The 21,566-nt window shown below is 42.6% G+C and overlaps 1 protein-coding gene across 3 annotated transcripts in view; it reads right to left on the reverse strand.

Annotated features, from left to right (window-relative positions):
• Positions 1-456: 456 nt before the first annotated feature.
• GADL1 (glutamate decarboxylase like 1) overlaps positions 457-21,566 on the reverse strand; it is a 103,534-nt gene continuing 82,424 nt past the window's right edge. For all 3 annotated transcript variants that reach the window (XM_079947345.1, XM_079947344.1, XM_079947346.1), the window contains exon 15: positions 457-2,211. In XM_079947345.1, the coding sequence (XP_079803471.1) occupies positions 2,038-2,211 (174 nt within the window). In that variant the 3' untranslated portion in view covers positions 457-2,037. The remainder of the gene's footprint in view (positions 2,212-21,566) is intronic.

The following is a 21,566-nucleotide window of genomic DNA, read 5'->3' on the forward strand; positions in this document are numbered from 1 at the left end:
ATTTAAATGGAGGTACAACCAAGGGGTGAAGAATGCACTCTCCCCCCTGCAGCGAATGACGGAAAACCAGCTGACAAAGGGACTGAGCAGAATTTGCTGATATATTTCCATCCCACCTTTCCTGCGAGGAGCTCAAGGTGGAAAACATGGTCTTCCATCTCCCTGTTTTATCATCACAACAACTCATTGAGCTTCCTGTCTGAGTGGGGACTGCAAAACAAGACAACAAAATAGCTTCTGAGTAGGTAAGTGAGAACAGCAGGCTCCCCACCAGCACCCCAGGGCAGTAAATATAAATTGATTTAATAATTAAATGGTAAGAAGGGGTCCATCAGAAGGAAACTTCCCCCAGGGCTTACTCAGGCCTAAAACTAATTCTGGGAAGCTGAGAGATACGTGAGGTCCCTCTTTAACAAGCTCCATTTTTATTTTTTAAAAAAGAAGAAATAGTCTGGATTGGTTTTTAAGAGTTATCAATGCCTTTTTATTCAAAGATTCAACTAAGAACACACATATTTTGCACATAATGTGCTGCTACAAAAGCACTTCTAGGCAATTTGTTATGCACTATACGTATCATCACATAGATCTCACAGAAGAAGGTAAAATACAGATCTCTAATAAATTAATCATTACACCATGCCTGCAAATATAGCAAAACTTCTACATACAGCAATGGAAGAACAAGACCATGAATTACAAAGCAATTGGTTAAAACACACTGTAATAAACAAATTAAATAGAATGGATTAAACCTAGTATGGGTCTTTTCAGCTTCACAAAAAGTATTTTACTGTAAAACTATGTCTCTAAATATTATGGACAAATTTCAACTTATTACACACCTATATTATTTTTTTAGTGTAATCCCTCCATTTATACTCTGCTCAAGTGAAATTTGATAGTTTTTACATCTTTAGAAACACGCCAGTGGATGAATCAATACAGTAATCCTTACCTTAAATAGCCACACAGCATAAAAAAATACAACTCTAAGAGATATATACACACTCATACACATGTGGAAATTATTTAACTTCAATAGGCCTCTAAAATGCTTAAGAAATACCTTGCTGATGTTTTAGCAGTAGAAATTTAATACAAACTGTCTTAGAAACTGTGTACAATCCCTCTGACCCAAGATAAAAAGAGAAAAGAATGACATGTAAATTACAATAGGATGGATTCAGACTAAATCACACTTGATGAATTTAGATCCCATTGAAATCATCACCCACTTTCCCCTCCATTTTAATGGTACCTAAGTAAAATTAACTTAGTCTTGCCCCCAACCCAGTATTTTGTATGTAACATTTTGGATGCTTCAGGAAAAAATGGTGGATGGTAATTAGTGCACAACACTTAATTTCCTAGTTCATAAGAAGAAGAAAAAACTCTTGCATAAGTAGAGCCCACCAATCCTGAACATCTAATCTTCACAATGCATATAAAGGTACTTTTTTACTTAATACCCACTGATCTAAACCTGGCCCTACTACAGCGATGGCTTAACTCCATTCACTTTAACTAATTTATAACAATATATGTTAGCAGTTAATGGGGGCCCATTTTTAGCATTCAGTTATCAGCCAATGACATATCAATGTTAGACACAAAATGTCTAGCTTTGAAAAGCACCGGCTCTTTATTACAAGCAAAGCTACAAAGAAATGACCACCACTTCTCCAGGCGTTCCTGGCAGTGGCTTCAGCCAGCTGGGCATTTATCTATGGATTACATGGTCTAATACCATTCATGTCGCAAACATTCTTACAGTAGAACCCTAGACATGTCTACTCAAAGGTCAGTCCCCTAGAGTTCAAGGAGGCTTACTCCCAGAAAACTGGGTAGAGGGGTGGCTAACCTTTGGCCTTCCAGATATTGTCGGACCCCATCTCTGATCAGCCCCGGTCAGCATGGCCAATGGTCGTAGATTATGGGAGTTGTAGTCCAGCAACATTTTGGAAGGCCACAGGTTGGGCGACAATGCCGTAAACTCTGCACAACTAAGGAAAGCCTAGCACTGTGAAACATCAACTACAAGTCTTTGCCTAGTGAGTCAATCTCGTCGAGCAGGAAGTCCATGTCCTCTCGGCTCACCTGGGGGCTGATAATGACCTGGCGGAAGAAGTTGACTTTGCCACGATGCGGCTGGTAGCCCAACATCATGCTGCCTTTCTTCATCAATCTCTCTTTAATGATGGGTGCAACCTGAAGGAAGGAAGGAAGGAAGGAAGGAAGGAAGGAAGGAAGGAAGGGAGTCATATATTAAGAAGAGGAGAAGAGTTTGGATTTGATATCCCGCTTTATCACTACCCGAAGGAGTCTCAAAGTGGCTAACATTCTCCTTTCCCTTCCTCCCCCACAACAAACACTCTGTGAGGTGAGTGAGGCTGAGAGACTTCAGAGAAGTGTGACTGGCCCAAGGTCACCCAGCAGTTGCATGTGGAGGAGCAGAGACGCGAACCCGGTTCACCAGATTACGAGTCCACTGCTCTTAACCACTACACCACACTGGCTCTCCTGCAAAGTAGTACAAAGCAACAGTCTGTAAAGGGGCTCAAGTAGGCAAGAAAGGGTCGAAATCCTTTAAAAGAAATGAAATAAGAAGGGGGAGAATTAATAATAATAATAATAGTAGTAGTAGTAATAATAGAATACTGCCCTATACCTAGAGGTCTCAGGGTGGTTCACAGGGAAGAATCCACATGTATGTATCAAACCTTACATATGCTTGGTTTGATAAGAACCTGCAAGTTTGTACTGGCCTCCTTAAAACCTTAGGCTCTGCTTCTTTGCTCCACCAAATCTCCCCCTTCCACACTGCTTCTACATATGGCATTCTGTCCCACAAACACATCCTGGCTGGCTGCTGAACCCAGAAACTGACCTCCCTCCCACACAGGGAGATGTGCGCACAACACCACATTGGCAGGATCATGCCTTATATCAGTTAGCAGAATTAAAAACTATGGTTTAGATCAGGGGTCTGCAACCTGCGGCTCCGGAGCCGCATGTGGCTCTTTTACACCTTTGCCGCGGCTCCGGGGCGGATACTAACGAGGGGAGGAGGCGCATCGTGCGCCCCGACACTCCCCACTGTGGTGGGCGCTGTACTGGCTGTGACGTCGCATGGGGGCGGTGCGTGCGTTAGTCACGCACTGTCCCGACGTCACCTTCCCGCCTGCCACATTGTAAGGGGCATGTACGCTGGTCACTGTTTTGAAGGGGAGTGAAGAACACACACACACACACACACACACACAAAAGGTAACTTGTTAATTTAACGTTTATTTCTATGAGGAGGAGTAATTCTGAGGGGTCAAATAAAGAAATAATAAAAAAGTGACAAAAAAGTTATTTTTATAATGACGAGTTTTGCGGCTCCCAGTTTTTTTCCTTTGGAAACGGGTCCAAGTGGCTCTTTTTGTCTTAAAGGTTGCAGACCCCTGGTTTAGATAAAGGGAGACGGGGGAAATGCAACAAAGCAGCTAAAATTAACATGATAAAACAAGCATGATAAAATATACATGGTGCCTCTTTATGGGTGGTAGCATACATGTTCAAAAGCAAGAGGCGCTCACTGTTTAATACCCAAAGCCATTACGTTACAAAACTCAAAACAGTTCACTGTGGATCTGCATTGTCATTGGCAGAAAATGACAGTTTTGCAATGAGCAGGTAGAACCTTACTGGCACCAAGGTGGAGAACGAGTACAGTGGTGCCCCGCAAGACGAACGCCTCGCAAGACGGAAAACCCGCTAGACGAAAGGGTTTTCCGTTTTGGAGGCGCTTCGCAAAACGAATTTCCCTATGGGCTTGCTTCGCAAGACGAAAATGTCTTGCGAGTTCCTGCGGGTTTTTCTCCGCCCCCCCCTTTTCCTAAGCCCTAAGCCGCTTATCAGCTGATCCGCTAAAAGCCGCTAAACCACTAATAGCGCTAATCCGCTAAGCTGTCAATGGGCTTGCTTTGCAAGACGAAAAAACCGCTAGACGAAGAGAATCGCGGAACGGATTAATTTCGTCTTGCGAGGCACCACTGTACAGTGCCCCCTAAGGAAGGATGGCGGTGTAAAATGTTTGAATATGCTAAACTAGCTGGTCTGATGAACAGGATAAGAGAAAACAAAGATAAGGAATATAAGGAGGAATGGATAAGGAGGAATGCATGTTTATTGAATATTTTAAGTACCAGTATAGACAAATGCATAGCTTGGCAGGTCTCTAGTAAATCCACCAGAGTTGAAATAGATGGAGTATTTAATAGATAACAAACTGGATGATTAAAAAGATGTGGATTATGCGGAGTAGTACAAAAGCAAAGGAATCAGGGGAAGCGTGGAAGGGCAGTCATATGGTATATGTATACATGCTGTATTTGGTATGAAGTTGTAAGTGGGATAGGGATAGGGGTAGGGTAGGGTAGGGGGTTAAATATGCTCTGTTCCCATTTTTGAAAATGCAAATAGAAATAGAATAACAAAATTTCTGGCGCACCGCTTATTTTGTTATTACCTTTGTTTTTCTCAGTCAAAAGAATACACACAAGCTACTCAATTAGTTAATGTATCAAGAAAGAAATGTTGGATTAAAACGTATCACTTGAAAATGAGAACTACAAGGGTTAGATTCTGCTCCCTGATACAGTCTCTCTTCAAAACAAGCAATGCTGCTTTAGATTTATGTGTGCGTGTTGTCAATGAAAAAGAACAACTGGCCTTACAAGAAGTGTAGTTTTGGGAGTTGGGTGTCGTATCCAATGGAATGGGACATTCCATAGTGGAGTCACCAATTTGGGCGGGTCCCATCTCTGCAATACGCTGACTATGATGCCTGCTGGAGCACTGTACAGCCAAAGGCTGCCTCAGCTGTGGACAGCTGGTCCAATTTGTAATGTCTGGTAAAGGTGGAAGATGACGACCAGGTGGCTGCCCTACAAATGTCCAACATGCGCCAGAACGTGAGATGGACGGGGTAATTTAAGGGAATCGTAAAGCCATGAAAATATAGGCCTTAATCCACCTCACTAAGGTTGCTTTGGAAACTTTAACCCCTAAGGTAGACGGGTGAAAGGATACAAATATCAGTTTTCCTCCATGGCGGCCATTAAAACGGCAAAGAGGCACACACATAAACACACAGCCTCTGATTTTCACCAAATAAACACTCAACTCCTTTTGTCACACCGTGGACCGGGAGGAGGATTATAGAAATTCAGACCCAAAAACCTCACACCAAACCACTCAACTCCGATTGCCACATCGTGGACCAGGAGTGGGGGGAAACAGAAGCTAGACACACACTCCCCGTCACAGCTACCAACCAGGAGGATAAGGGCAGGCACTCCGTCACCGCCAAAGCAAACCGGGAGGCACTCAGGGCTCAATTTCAAAGGCAAATGTAATAGGAATGCTCGCTCCGTTGCCCATGTTAAAACAGCAAACTGGAAGGAGGTGGCCAAGTCGTTTTTAAATCAGAGCAAGAGAACGCAAATGCCACACCAGCAGTCACACAAGTAGCACACACACCAAAACGAAATAAATAAATACAGTTGTGACCCCAGAAAAATGGTGGCAGCCGTTGAGGTAAAGAAAAAGAGCGCGCCAACAGAGGGCTGGCGCTCCTGAAGGCGGGAACGGCTGTTGGCACTGCAGCAAGGGCACCAGTTCTGGAGAATTTATCAATGGAAGTAAACAACGAAGGAATAAAAGAAGGGTGGCAAATAAGCGGAACGACCAAACGTTGAGAGCAAATGAAGGGGTTTGTTTGTTTGTGGGGGGAAACACAACGCGCAGACAAAGAACTGTAAAACTAAAACGGGAATAAGGGAAATCTAAAGAAAAAAAGGAGGGTTCAGAAACTAGTAAAAAACTTAGGTGAGTCAGGAGAGCTGGGAGGAATGGACTGTCTGCATCTAGATAGGAGGAAAAACTGAGGGTTTAGCCTATTTCCCACAAGTCTTTGTTCCTGTCTAGTGTCTTGCGACATGGTGAACACCCATTCCACTGGATACAACGCCCCACAAACTAAAACTAGTATATAACTCAACCTCTCCCTTGTTCTTCACCAGGTTTACACACACAACCCAATTCACTTTACGAAGGCAACAAGCTGGTGGTAAATTCTTCTGATACACTCAAACCTTTCTCTCTTCGTGGCACAACCTTCAGATATAAATATTTCTGATAAGGAGGAAGGATTTCATGAAAGGAGAGGACACAGCCTCTTCCATTTTGCAAATTAAGTCCAAAATGACACGTAGCGCCATCTTACACATGCTCAGGTTTACTCAGAGGATACTGAGTTTGTTGGGAACACTTCCAAGTGAGTGTGCTTTTAGGATTGCAGCTTCAGCATGTGATCTCAGGCATGTTGTTGATAACATAGGTGTTCCACGAATAATCATAGCACAGAAATTCACCCAAGAGTAGCCACATCTAGGTCTTCCCAGACTATGCTGGAAATCTTGGCCTGACAAGTACTTATTTAGAAAATAAATACATGCCATATAACCCTAAAAAATACAGCCTCCATTCAACCTGCTCTGGGCTCCTTCCTATGAGCAAATATACTACGTTCTGATTTTGAAACTCATTTGCTCAACCTCAAAAAGGCAGTGTCAGAATCTGCCGATCGATCGATACAATAAATATGATGATGCCTACCTTTACTTAATAGCATTATTTCTCCTGCAACAAAGAAACACTTCACTTGATAAAGCCCAGGTAATTAATTTTAATATAAATGTCAGAAAATTACTCAATATATTTCCCAACCTATTATACACACATCCCTCGCTATTTTAATATCTAATGTGCAAGTGAATGTTGGCTTGAAATCAATGTTAGATTCAAAAGATGGCATGTTTTCACCTGAACCTGCCTCTGCTCATTTCGATTTGCTTGTGCGGTAAGTCCTGCTTTTTTTTTATTATAGGACAACCCACTCTCTGGATATTAATTACACATCACAACATGACACAAGCACGAATCAATGAACACAAAATACAGAATGTGATACACGGCCCGAATATTCATTTCAATTTCAAAAGTAAGGAAAAATACGAGAGAGAGAGAAAGCAGATATTGTTAATAAGACGTGTGCTGCAAAAGAACTAGGGATAAATTTGGAAAATATATGGACAAGTGAAAATGATAATTAGAATTGTTGATACCTAATGGAATTCCTTTCGCCCCCTTAACCAGCCTTGTAGAAAAATTCACTAGACTGGAAAAAGAATTTTCCTACCATTTTTCTGTGCAGCCAGATATGTCGCTGGGCTGTTTGAACTGGTAAGCTACATCTCTAAAAGGAATAAGAATAGCTATAACATTCTCTCTGCAGATGATGAATGTAACCTAAACCTTGTTTTTGTGTTTTATCCCAGACATGTTCATAATGTTGCTGCTCAGTTCATAATCTCATCAATAGCTTGCTTTCTTCGTAAAAGACGTTCCTATACAGAAGAATGGGGATTTGCATAAAGCAATGTTGTTGCACAACCTAAATACTGCAGTACTTTAAATAAAACCCATGTAAAAATTGAAGTGGCTTAGCTAAGTTTCTTTCCCGTGTCCTTGTTTCGAAATTTATAGGAACTTGGCCTAGTGACCTACTTGACCTAGGTCCAGGAACAGTAATTTATTCTTGACCTATTTTGGAGCAGAAGCTTAAATTAATTTGAATTTGGGGACATTTCGCTGGCCTACATGCCAATATTCTGTCTAGTGCTTGAGGACAACCCTGTGGCTTAGTGAGATTCTCAGGAGATAAATGCTCATCTTGTAGGATGTGCTCGGGAACTTTGCAAAGTGAAAAGATGGAAATGTTTGGGAGATTGCCAGTATTTATTTATGTTTTTACATAAGAGCAATGAAAAAGTATAACTTGGCTTTCCTCAGTCTTATGCTTTGTCCCTCCCCAATGTCATTTGTATATCACAAAAATAGCAAAATAAATGTGGAAAAATATCTACAACATATGTTTCATTATTAGTGGACAGTGTATGAGTTCTTGGTTTATGAATTGGTTTAAACAATTAGGAAGAAGAAAAAAGGGAAAAAAGGGAGAGGGGGAGTGGCGGGGGGTCGGGTGGTTATGCTTCTACTATTCTACTTAGTATGTGTCAGTGTTACTTGTATGGGTTCTCGTACTATTCACTTGTTGCATGCATTGGGTTTTCTCTCTCAATATATGTATCACTAATGTGATTCAAAAATTGTAGGCTCTGTAACATGATTTTTAAACATTGTGTTTGAGACCTTACAAGTTCTGGAGGCTGTCACTTCAATACCCAAGTCTCTGGCCCAGGCTTCCTCCACCTCGGCCCTCCAGATGTTTTTGGCCTACAACTCCCATGATCCCTAGCTAGCAGGACCAGTGGTCAGGGATGATGGGAATTGTAGTCTCAAAACATCTGGAGGGCAAAGGTTGAGTAAGCCTGCTCTTACCTCACATGGAGGAAAGAGCAAGCTTGTTTTCTCCTGCTCTGAAAGGTAGGACTTGAACCAATGGCTTCAAGCTCCAAGAAAGGAGATTCCGACTGAACACCAGGAAGAACTTTCTGACAGTAAGAGCTGTTTGGCAGTGGAACGGTCTCCCTCAGGAGGTGGTGGGCTCTCCTTCCTTGGAGGTTTTTAAGCAGAGGTTGGATGGCCATCTGTCATGGATGCTTCAGCTGAGATTCCTGCCTTGCAAGGTGTCAGATAATCCTTGGGGGTCCCTTCCAACTCTACAATTCTATTGATTCTATGATCTCATAGCAGACTTTGCAGTTGTGAAACAGACTGTGGATAGATGCCAGTCATAAGGACATTCCCAAGTCCAAGACAAAAACACCGAAACAAATCCTGTAGTAAATGGGTCAATGAAATTTGCAAATGATTTCTTGCGTTTACTGAGCTTTCATTGACCTCTGAGGGTCTGTAAAAAAAAAAAAGGAAAAAAAAAGGCATCCTCTTTAGATTTCTGGGCTTTGCCTTTCTCAGGATGTCTTCATGAAAGTGATATTACACATATATTACACAGCACAATTCAAAGTGTTGGTGGTAACCTTTAAAGCCCTAAACGGCCTTGGTCCTGTATACCTGAAGGAGCGTCTCCACCCTCATTGTTCAGCCCAAACACTGAGATCCAGCGCCAAGGACCTTCTGGCGGTTCCCTCACTGTGAGAAGTGAGGTTACAGAGAACCAGACAGAGGGCCTTCTCAGTAGTGGCACTTACCCTGTGGAATGTCCTCCCAGCAGATGTCAAGGAAATAAGCAGCTATCCTATTTTTAAAAGACATCTGAAGGCAGCCCTGTTTAGGGAAGTTTTTAATATTTAATGCTCTATTGTTTTTAACACTCGACTGGGAGCTGCCCTCAGTGGCTGGGGAAACTCAGCCAGATAAACAACAACAACAACTTATTTGTGCTTTGCTTGCATTGTGTCTTTCAGTGTGTGAGGATGTAATTGAAATGTGGCGATTGACACTGCTAAACCATGGCAACCTCATGCCCTCTAGCTGGCAGGAGGCATGATGGGAGTTGTAGTTCAAAACATCTGCACATTTGGGTTGGGGAAGGTGCATGTCTGTGCAGACAATGGCTTTCTAGAAGTAATGACTTTTTCCATGATTAGCATTGCCATTCTGTGGATAATTCTGACTTTGTACAGTATGCTTTGTGGATAGCGTGGCTGGACTCTGGTCACCCTCAGCCAGCATGGCCAAGTGGCAGGGATGATGGGACTTGGGAGTCTAGCCACATCTGGAGGGCCACAGATTCTCCATCCCTGCTGCACATTCTGCAAATCATATGTGGGAATTCCTGCCATAGGCTTTTCTATGCTGAAATGCAACCCATAATACCACTACCATCATGTGTCAGCAAAATTCAGCTACCCACTCCCTTTCACCAGTCATCATCCTCTCATGGCTGAAAGGAGAGCAGATTCTGTTAATAACTTCTGAATACTTTTTTTTAAAAGAGAGATAAATTTAATTGAAATGAAGGGCAGCAAGGTTTCAGAAAGAGCTGCAGCCCCCAGAGCACATTAGTGAATCAGGTGCAAAATACCAAATATTGGGTCTTGATTTCATTCCTAGGAACTCATCACAACCCCCAAACAGGCCATTGTTTCACGGTGTTAAAACTGCACCCTTCATTTACTGGCGTTAAAAAAAATAAAAATCAGTGAAATGCCACAAATACTTTGCTTGTTTATTGCTTTGTATTGTGAAATTGGTTGCAGATGAATGCAAAGGCTTTTTTCCCCCCTCTCATCTCCAGCGGTAATTAAAACCAAACCCAGGTCATTTGTCAGCTGTCACCCCGACTGGGATAAACGAAATACCAAATGTTGGCACTCCCAATTGCAGCTTTGGTCCTTTTGCCAAAGCAGTCTGTAAAAACCCAAACATGTTTTTCTTTTGTCTAGAATTTGTTCTGGGCCCACATCCCTAAACCACTAATAAATTATTGCTGCGCATGAGTGCACCAGAGTTTCCCTTGCACTGCATCGTACAACAAAATGGAGAGATAAAGGCATTTGTCAAAATAATTGTAGCCGCTTCCACATTCCTCAGAGCTACTGGATGTTATGAAGAGGAAGAAACAGATGCCTCCGTATTTGCCCAACCCGTTTCATTTATTTGGGGGCGTTTCTGGCTTAGACATGTTTAGTCATAATTCCAAAGATGGCAGGTTCACCTCATTGACTTCACCACCAGGCACATAAGCCAGATGACCAGTCAAATGTCATTGGTTTCTGTCAGCTACGATATGGGGAATTGCGGCCATGAAACATTGTGACCCGAAAGCAGACTTGAGAAATACTGCGATTAGATAAACAAAAACTATGTAGGAAATCCAGGTTGTGAAACGCTAGGGCTGAATAGGAGCGCCCATCCTGCTGTATTCACCTGTGGGCCCCAAAAGCAGCTGCCAAAAGTCAGCAGTAGGGCTTGGGAAAGGAAAGGAAATTAGCAAAGCCCCATTAGGTGCACCGATGAGTTTCAATGTGTTCTGTATATATGGAATAAGATCAAGCAGCCCAGGGCTTTCTGGGAGCAGAAGACCTCCCTAGCTTGACTATTACAGATAAAGGTAAGGGTAAAGGGACCCCTGACCATTAGGTCCAGTCGTGGCCGACTCTGGGGTGGTGGCGCTCATCTCACTTTACTGGCCGAGGGAGCCGGCGTACAGCTTCTGGGTCATGTGGCCAGCATGACTAAGCCGCTTCTGGCGAACCAGAGCAGCGCACGGAAACGCCGTTTACCTTCCCGCCAGAGTAGTACCTATTTATCTACTTGCACTTTGACGTGCTTTCGAAATGCTAGGTTGGCAGGAGACTATTACAGATACCAGGGACTAAATTCACATGTGCTCTACTACTGAGCTATGGATCCTTCCCAGTCCTCAAAGCTTAACCGATGACATGGAACTAATGGTTTTAAAACAACTTGTTTAAACAGCTTTTAAGAAGTTATGAAGCCTTTTCCTCATTTGTAGATATAATGAACATTGTGCTGGGCTTGGCTACGGAAGGTTCAAATTCTGGTGGCATCTCTGTTCCATTTTGTGTGCTTCCAGTTCTTTCTGAAGAAAGCTCTGGGAAGCACATGTGGAAGTAGCTTGTTTCATGCTATTTATCTATTTGATTTGTATACCGCTTTTCATCCGTAGATCTCAGCATAAAGATACAAGCTTAAAAACACAAAATACATAATTGGAGTTTTTATTTTTAATTTTTTTTCTTTTTCTTTTTTTGGGGGGGATGTATATCGGTGACTGTTTTTGCTGTTTTGTATTTCTTTGATGTTTCTTCTTTTTTTGTAAAAATAAATAAACATATTTTTAAAAAATAATAATAAATAAAGGTGAAGGGATCCCTGACCATTAGGTCCAGTCATAACTGACTGGGGTTGCAGCGCTCATCTCGCTTTATTGGCTGAGGGAGCCGGTGTACAGCTTCCGGGTCATGTGGCCAGCATGACTAAGCCGCTTCTGGCGAACCAGAGCTGCGCGCGGAAACGCCGCTTACCTTCCCACCAGTGGTACCTATTTATCTAATTGCACTTTGACGTGCTTTCAAACTGCTAGGTTGGCAGGAGCAGGGACTGAGCAACGGGAGCTCACCCTGTCTCAGGGATTCGAACCGCTGACCTTCTGATCGGCAAGTCCTAGGTTCTGTGGTTTAACCCACAGCGCCACCCGCGTCCCACACACGTTTAGAAGGATATGATTGCTCTTCCAAGTAAATAAAGCTGGGAGACAAGGCTGCTTCAAGCATTCTTTTAGTCGTCCCAAGGAGGAGGAAGGGGAGAAGAGAGATCTTGCTACCCTGCTGGCATGACCCTCTTGTCCAGCCCCCATGAGATGACTGCAGGGAGAGAAGGGAGCTTGTGCATTTTAGAACCACGGTCCTCCAGGCTTACAAAGCGAGCCTACAAAGTAGAGAAGGCTCCTTGCTGCACACAGATGGCGTCCAACTGATGGAGAGTGACAGAGGCAATTGGGCAAGAGGGGGCTTGCTCCCTTCTCCTCCTACATGCAGAAAAGAAGGTGTATACATCAGGGGTCAGCAAACTTTTTCAGCAGGGGTCCAGTCCACTGTCCCTCAGACCTTGTGGGGGGCTGGACTATATTTTTTAAAAAAATAATGAACGAATTCCTATGCCCCACAAATAACCCAGAGATGCATTGTAAATAAAAGCACACATTCTACTCATGTAAAAACACGCTGATTCCCGGACGTTCCGCAGGCCGGATTTAGAAGGCGACTGGGCCAGATCCAGCCCCCGGGCCTTAGTTTGCTTATCCATGGTGTAGATATTAGCTACTGGCCAACATCTCCTTCTGCGTGAAGGAGGAGCTTGAATACAAGCTCTAACCTCTATCTACTTCTTCCACACACTGGTTTTCATGCCACAATCACTCTTCCTATAATACGAGTAGCATTTAGCAGTTATCGGGATTTATATACCACTTAGTCACTCATAAGGGACGCAGGTGGCGCTGTGGGTTAAAGCCTCAGCGCCTAGGGCTTGCCGATCGAAAGGTCGGCGGTTCGAATCCCTGCAGCGGGGTGCGCTCCCGCTGCTCGGTCCCAGCGCCTGCCAACCTAGCAGTTCGAAAGCACCTCCGGGTGCAAGTAGATAAATAGGGACCGCTTACCAGCGGGAAGGTAAACGGCGTTTCCGTGTGCGGCTCTGGCTCGCCAGAGCAGCGATGTCACGCTGGCCACGTGACCCGGAAGTGTCTCCGGACAGCGCTGGCCCCTGGCCTCTTAAGTGAGATGGGCGCACAACCCCAGAGTCTGTCAAGACTGGCCCGGACGGGCAGGGGTACCTTTACCTTTACCTTTTTATCCTTATCATTGTAGTGAGTCCTGGTTGGTCATATCAAAAGTACAAGAGCTACGGTGTTAACATCTATATCAATATCTATCTATAGTTACTTGCTTACACACAACCAGGTCATTTACTTAATACTCATCTATAAAGCATGTCATTAAAATATTGTTCAGAGAACAGCCCCCAACCTCCTGCAAAGTGATTCCCCCGCCCCCCAGAGTAAAGAAATTGCAGCAAGTCATCTCAAAAGAATATTTTAAAGATCTTTTCATAGTTTGTGTGCACTGGGATGAGTTTTGTTTTTTGTTGCTCTCTTCCTCTAGGGGAACAAAAAAAAATAATCACAGTACAAATGTACGTTCAGTGGGAAAGGATGCATTATTTGATCATTGGCTATTAAAAGGAGAGAGAGAGAGAGAGTTGTACAGTACTGTAGAAAAATAAATGTCTCATGAGAGATTTGGAATGGCTCCCTATTATTCACACCTAATATTACCGTTATCTGAGCTAGCATGTGTAGCAACCTCCAGATTTGCATTGCAGTAGGGATTAAAGAGTTATAATGATAGTTGTGCCTCTGTTTTAGGTAGATCTAAAGGGAAGCATTAACATTTAAGAAAGCCCAAACTCTTGTATATGGTTTAGCACAAAATCATTGCAATGACCTTCAGATCAACTCCAAGGAAAGTGAAAGAATCAGCAAAATATACAGTGCTGCGTGGCCATACAACCTTATTAAAAAGAATTAGGGGAAACCTCTATTTAAAAAAATCTATTATCCATGTTCTTTATTTCTATGCCTTTCTCGGGGTTGTTTAAAATCGGCCTTTCCCATCTCTGCATATTGAGCCAAGCAGATATTATTGCAAGTAACTTGCATGTAGCAGTCATGTATGGACCTAGGCTGTGCTGAAAATTTCTCTTGCATATATTTTTTCCCCTTACCATTCTCTATCAATTTATGAGAAAAGAACATCTGAAATATCATGAAAGACAGGATAACATTTTGCAGAAAGTTCCTGGGCAAGGTATATTGCTTATTTCGCTTTCAAGGTGGCAGGGGATGTTTCGGAATGTCCTTCCTTTCATTCTCCAAAGCATCTTTCCAAAGGTCTACATTATGCAGCCTCCCTAGGTGCCCACATTTCTGGAAAACCTCATTGCGGGGGACCACATGTTGAGATTTATGCACTGAAGGGGGTTAGACTATGATCACAGCATAAAAATACAAAATGAGAACACAAAGTACATAATAAAAACAAGAACAAGAACAAACCAGTAAAGACTCTCCTCCCTGAAAGAGAGGGGAGTGGTTGTGGACGGGAGCCCGAGCACCGCTCCTAGCAGGGGGCGTTGCCCCCTGCCTCCAGCTCACCTGACTGGCACTCACGCCCCCCCCCGGTGGCCGTCCAACCAGGTGCCATGGGGGGGCGTGTCCAGCAGCCTTTATGCTGCAGTGCCAGCCTCCCCCCCGGCCTCATTTCTCTTTGTCGTCCTGGGCGAGTCACCCACCTTCCACTCCCTTTGAGTTAGGGCTTAGGTCATTGGCCTTGCTATGGACCTTAGGTTGGTCGCCCCGGTTGCCCAGGGGGCCTGGTAGGAGTTTTTCCATTTGGCATTAGGCTTTTTGGTTTTTTCGCCTACCTCATAGCAATCGTCACAACTTTTTGGTGGTATTGGTGGGTAGGTTAGGCATTGGAATAATGTGTTGTGGTGTGTCGAAGTGCTAGGTGTGGCCATCGCCTATGCCTTCAATTTCTAGGGGTATTCCGTTAATGGAATCTGGCGGTCGTGTATTCCGTCCAAAGACTGCTTGGCGGGAGGCCATGGCACGACCCTCGGTGACATCAGGGGTGAGCCTATAGTTGGATTAGCATCAACAGGTGATGAACCCCTGGTGAATAAACCCACTTGTTTCGCGATCCAATGCCTAAGCCAATACCTTTTCATTGCTGTAATCAATAAAGTTGTGGCCTTTTCTAGCCCATTAACCTTATATCACGTGTCCCTGTGTCTTCATTTTACTTCGCGGGGGTCGGGTCCTCGAACCACAACTCCCACTTCCACAGACACATTTAACATGACATAGAATGTTAATCAGCCAAAGGCCTGGTTAAAGAGAAATGTCTTTCCCTGATGCCTAAAGATATGTAATGAAGGCACCAGGCGAGCCTCCCCAGGGAGAGGATTCCACAAATGGGTAGTCACCACAAAAGAGACCCTGTTTTTGTGTTGCCCCATACCTCTCATGGAGGATGCACACAATGATGATCACAGGGTCTGGGTCGGTTCATATGGGGAGAGGTTGGGCGGTGGCAGTCCATGAGGTATTGTGTTCCTGAGCCATTTAAGGCTTTATAGGTCAGAAACAGCACTTTGGGTTGGGCCTGGAAACCAACGGGCAGCCAGCATAGTTGGACCAGGATCAGTGCAACATGCTCAAACTGTCTTGCCCCGGTAAGCAATCTGACACACTGTAAATCAGGTTTTCTAAACCTAGTTTTTCCACCAAAAAAACTAGGCTTCAAGTGCATTTATAATTTTTTTAGGCATTTATAAAATCTTTTGAGTGCTGGTGTATCCCCCCCCCCTTTGAAATCCTCATCATTTTATTGAGCTCTGTGTAAACTTTCAAAGAGATCTGATCATTGGTTATGGAGAAAAAAAATTAAAATGTGCACAAGCGTATCTTGTGCCAAGGGTCTCAAGAGGGATAGACAACGCAGATTTAACGAAACTTCGAAGTGCTATAAAAGTAAAACCGTGTGAGATAGAGGGGGGAAATTTAAGGGGGTTTCTTTCAACCATAAGGGAAGGGTGTACACCAAATTTCATCAATATCCGAGACAGAGGGTGACATGACCTCTTTGAAATGACGTGGAATTACCCGCTTTTAAACAGAGATTGGTTAGCCATCTCTCAGGGTTTATTTAGCTGTGATTTCTACATTGCAGGGGAGACGGCGACTAGATGACACTTTCAACTAGATGATTCCTTTCCAACTCTGCAATTCTACGATTCTATGGTTTGTTGGCAGCTTAAGATCCAAAATAGTTCTTAACACAGGTATTTCTCACAATATGCCTTTTTTAAGTGATCCCAGGAGCATTCACATTATTTAAAATGAGAGGTTATCTATGCATATTTTCCTGGGATAGTCTCATGTCAGTTTCATAATTCTAGCTGCCATGTGTTTTTAGGATTAGTCCTGCAAAAGCTGTGTAGATAATCACAGTGTAATTTTCCCCACTTTTCCCCAATAAAATCTTCCTGGGAATATCAAATATTACATTAGAATAAGTTCTAAATTAAGAGAAAATAACCATATCCGATGTCCACAGAATATTTCTGCTCTTTCTTTCTTTCTTTGCTAAAAGGCAAAAGCTGTTCACCAGTTGGAATTCTAATTCTCTTTATAGCTATATTGCCAATAAACAATTTTATTAAATGCAGTTATATGGTTCTCATTAAATATTTTACAAGTGCTCCAATAAAAACTTTAAAATTAATGCTTGCCCTAAAACGCAAAAGAGTAGTAACCTTTGTTATGTGAGAACATCCCAATCCAAATATTATAATTAAAAATGAATAGCAATAAGCCTTCACCATTGATTAATTACTGATTAATATTTTAAGCAGAGTTAAGAGTTCACCTTACAGCACATTAATTCAGAAATTTTAAATCTAGAGTCTCTTCACTTTTTCCAGAAAGCCCAAGGGAATTAACAGTTGAAACAGTTTGCAGGGGCTTTAGATATCTGCTAATGTAAAAGGACATCTTTATTATTAGTATTGCATTTTACAAATGACTTTGAAAACAAATGAGGGGGGAGGACACACAGTGATGAGAATATGGATCCTGAATTTTTTGTTTGGAATATGGTTATTAGGGACGCGGGTGGCGCTGTGGTCTAAACCAGAGAGCCCAGGGCTTGTCGATCAGAAGGTCGGCAGTTCAAATCCCCGCAACGGGGTGAGCTCCCATTGCTCAGTCCCAGCTCCTGCCAACCTAGCAGTTTGAAAGCACGTCAAAGTGCAAGTAGATAAATAGGTACCACTCCAGCGGGAAGGTAAAAGGCGTTTCCGTGCACTGCTCTGGTTCGCCAGAAGCGTCTTAAGTCATGCTGGCCATATGACCCGGAAGCTGTACAATGGCTCCCTTGGCCAGTAAAGCGAGATGAGCGCCGCACCTCCAGAGTTGGCCATGACTGGACCTGTCGGTCAGGGGTCCCTTTACCTTTACCTATGGTTATTATTTATGGTCCTTAAAATAATTTCTTTTAAAAAAAGTTTTAACCACTGCGTACTCTTCTTCAGACAGGAATGTTTTGTTAGCGTAGTCACAATCAGAAACAAATGATGCTGTAATAATTTGTTGTGGTGGATGCACCATGAAGAATTTCTGGCCTTTCAGCCTTATCGTAACCACAACCAATGCTTTAAAAAGTGAGCACAGGGTCACAATCTGCCACATTACGTGCTCCCTCTGTATAGATGCTGCTCTTTATAGCAAAATTAATAAAATGCTGTGAGCTTTATTCAAAGTCAATTTTCAAACAGTGTTTTCCAGCTGTGTGTTTAGTGGTTTCCACATGTCACATTTTAATACGCTGCTTAATACAAAAGTCTTGAAACCGGTGGAGAGCCAGCTTAGAGGATAGAAGAAGTCGAGAAACATAGAAAAATTACAACTGAGCTGAAGTGTCTCGCAAACTATTTCCACTATTACAGTGGAAGGTCCCCCAAAACATGGTGATTTAGAGCACAGCTAGTCCAGAATCCCATGCCAGTCTATTTGCTGGAGAGGAGTGCAAGCTATCTACAGTGAATTAAAGAACAAATTAGTAACCATAATAATATTGGGTGCTGGTATCACATGAAATCAAGGTTTAGAATTATAGTCATGAGCCTCAGGCTCCCCTTGCATGCAGAGTACATAAGTTCTGGTCCAGGGTGAAATATACTCTGGTGAAATCTACTCGGAGTCGAGTGTGGATTTCATGCTCTTTATTCAGCTCATAGTAGTGAGGAATGGAAGTTCCCCCAAAATGTCTGCCTTATATAAATTATTTACACAATGGCCCCCATGTGATTGGCTAATTCTGGGATTCTCCTGTAGGCCAATCAGATTGTGGATTCACTTCCACCTGGAGTTGGATTGGATGGCTCCTGCGGACCAATCAGACTGCTGCATTTTGGATCCTATTCAACTCAGTACATAACAATAGGTTTGCAGGCAAATTATTGCACACATAAATTTGGATGAAACAGCAAACTATGGTTTGCTCCTAAACTAGGATTGGGAACTCTTTAATCACCACATATGAGGTGGTGGAAGGAAGGGAAATGGAGATGAAGACCATGGCTTAGTGTCACATCTGAGTAGGGTCATTTTTAATAATGTTTCTTTATGCTGATTCCCCCCTGTCAATTTAGTAATCTCGCTTGAAAAATCTGATTTTTGAAGGAAAGGACTAGAGTGTTTCTGTTTTGTAATCAGTAAGAAGACTCCTAATCTTCTCACTGATTTTTCAAACAGGGAGAAGTAAAGGAGATGGGGAGCTGAACTTCACAAACACTTACAGAGTCCTCTATATGGATTCAGGTGCCAGTTTAAGAGAAGGTCAGACATAAGATTTATTGACCTCATATTCTAGAGGCCAATATTTATTCAAAGAGCTATAAATCTCGCTGTTTTGGCTCTCTAACAGATGTTAATCCTCCTATTATTCAATCCGTTCTATTAGTGCTAATTAAATTCAGTACACTTGTGAGTCATGTGTCAATATTCATTACCACAACGCAAGTTGCAATTACCGTAGTCCTGATTATTAAATCTAATAATATTCAATATATCAAAATGTTAAATAGTTGTTGCTGTTTTTTTAAATGCCATCACTTGCATTTCTGAAACTAACTGTATTTATACTTTGTGGGTTTAGATTTTCCTTATATCCACCTCGGCCTGAGAAGAATATAGCATTAACAAGACAGATGTGGAAAGTTAAGAACGCAGGCATCTATAAGCACACGTTGAGAATTAGAATGGTGTTAAAAATAAAATAATGAGAAATCACTTCGGTCTCTGGACCTGAAACCAAATGATTCCTTTCTTTGAGATACTGTGGTTACAATACGGTCTCCTGCTCCCATGACTCCAGGATCCATACCAAACAGTTGTCACAAGCAAGCACAATTTCTTACATCTTATTATACTGTATACACATTCAGTTTTACATTGCTGCATTATTACTTTTATGGAAATACCTGGGAATCAGAAGCGTTATTCTTCTACACCATCAGATGCATTCCAAACTGAATTAGGAAGATGGCATATTAATCTTCTCTACTGTTTAGTAGTCTGGGTGCATTCCCTGACGGCAGCAAATATCGCTAATGTACAAGTAGCAGCTAGCTTCGCCCTAAATTATTTTAGTTTACTTTCACACCTAGAATGAACGTTAGGCTCATTCTCCCCCCCCCCCTTTTTTTAAGCTAGCTGTTCATAACGTTCTGACAGTTTTGGGTAATTCTGATGCAGAAAGCCATGCCTTAATATAGCAGCTATACTATCACTAGGGTTTTGACAGGGGTGAAATGAATGACATGGCAGAGAGAGGTAACAGCAAAGAAAGGTGTTTAATTCTGCTTGTTCTTCCATGTTTCAGAAATTCAGAAACCTAAAAGGTATTGGGCTTAATGGCTTACAAAAGCCTTTCCACAGCCATTACGTTGGACGCCTTTCACCACCTATAATAATGCAGCCCAAGACTCTGCCAAGTAAATGGGAATTTGATATGTAGAATAAGTTTGTCAAAGCTTCAGATGAGGAACTGAAATTCCTTGCCTGGCTCTGGGGTTTGGAGCTGCCCTGGCCATTCATTATGGCTTCCATTCCAATGGCCTCTCGTGCCACAGTGTAGTCTTCTTGTGACTTTCTCGTGTGTCTTTTAGCAAACCGGTGGTTGTATTTAGCACGCCCGGTTCCATTACGGGTGCCACAGCTGTACATACATACAGGTGCAGAATCGTGTATTCAGTGGCCCACAGTATTTCGAGACAAAAGTACTGTGACCTCCCTTGCTATTTTGGACAATACAAGTGGTTCAGTGGTAGAGTGAAATTGCTTTGGCTTTCCTGGACACCGATGATAGGGGAGAACAGTATGAGCCAAGTTCTCTTATGACAAGGGATAGCTGCTCTTTGCTCAAAGGCGAACAGTGCTGGAGTGACGTATTCTCCTTCTGAAGACAATATGGGAGTAAAATACTGCCCGGACACTGAGGTCCAGCTCCAAGGGCTTTCTGGCGGTTCCCTCACTGCGAGATGTGAGGTTACAGGGAACCAGGCAGAGGGCCTTCTTGGTAGTGGCACCTGCCCTGTGGAACGCCCTCCCATCAGATGTCAAGGAAATAAACAACTATCTGACTTTTAGAAGACATCTGAAGGCAGCCCTGTTTAGGGAAGCTTTTAATATTTGATGTTTTAATGTATTTTTAATATTTTGCTGGAAGCCGCCCAGAGTGGCTAGGGAAACACAGCCAGATGGGTGGGTATAAATAAATAAATAATAATTATTATTATTATCATTATTAAAATACTGCTGTTTGCAAAGGCGGGTGTGAACGCATCCGGAATCAAGGGGCGAAATGCTCCTCCAATAGCACAGTGATGCTCTGCTGCACAGAATGCATCAGTCAATGATGTTTTGAGATCTCCATTGTCAAGATTATTGCATAAAATTATTCCATTACTCCTGTTGCGGTTGTGCCCTGCCACCGTATTAATTATCGGTTAAAAGTCGGTTGCATTATCGACAACTATATGAAACACATAAAGAAGACAGCAAGAAACGATTCAGTTACACACAATCTAGCTTTTAAATGGAAGTGATCGAAGGGAAAGTGAAATTACTGAAGGCCACATACAGCATATTAATAGAATGGGAGACAAAAGATGAAGAGGTAAAATCAGTTATGATTAAATGGGCACAAGAAGTAGGTCACAACATTATGATGGAAGATTGGGAAAAATTATGGAAAACTGATTTAAAATTTACAGATTGTTCCCTACTGAAGGAGAATTACATGAAGATGATGTACATATGGTACACGACACCAGTGCAGTTAGGGAAAATGTACAAAACTAGTTCAAATATATGTTGGAAGTGTAAGGAAAAGGAAGGGACATTTTATCATATGTGGTGGGATTGTAATGTAATTAAAAAA

The sequence above is a fragment of the Podarcis cretensis genome (genome assembly GCF_951804945.1).
Source record: "Podarcis cretensis genome assembly, chromosome: 12".
NCBI classification, from domain to species: Eukaryota; Metazoa; Chordata; class Lepidosauria; order Squamata; family Lacertidae; genus Podarcis; species Podarcis cretensis.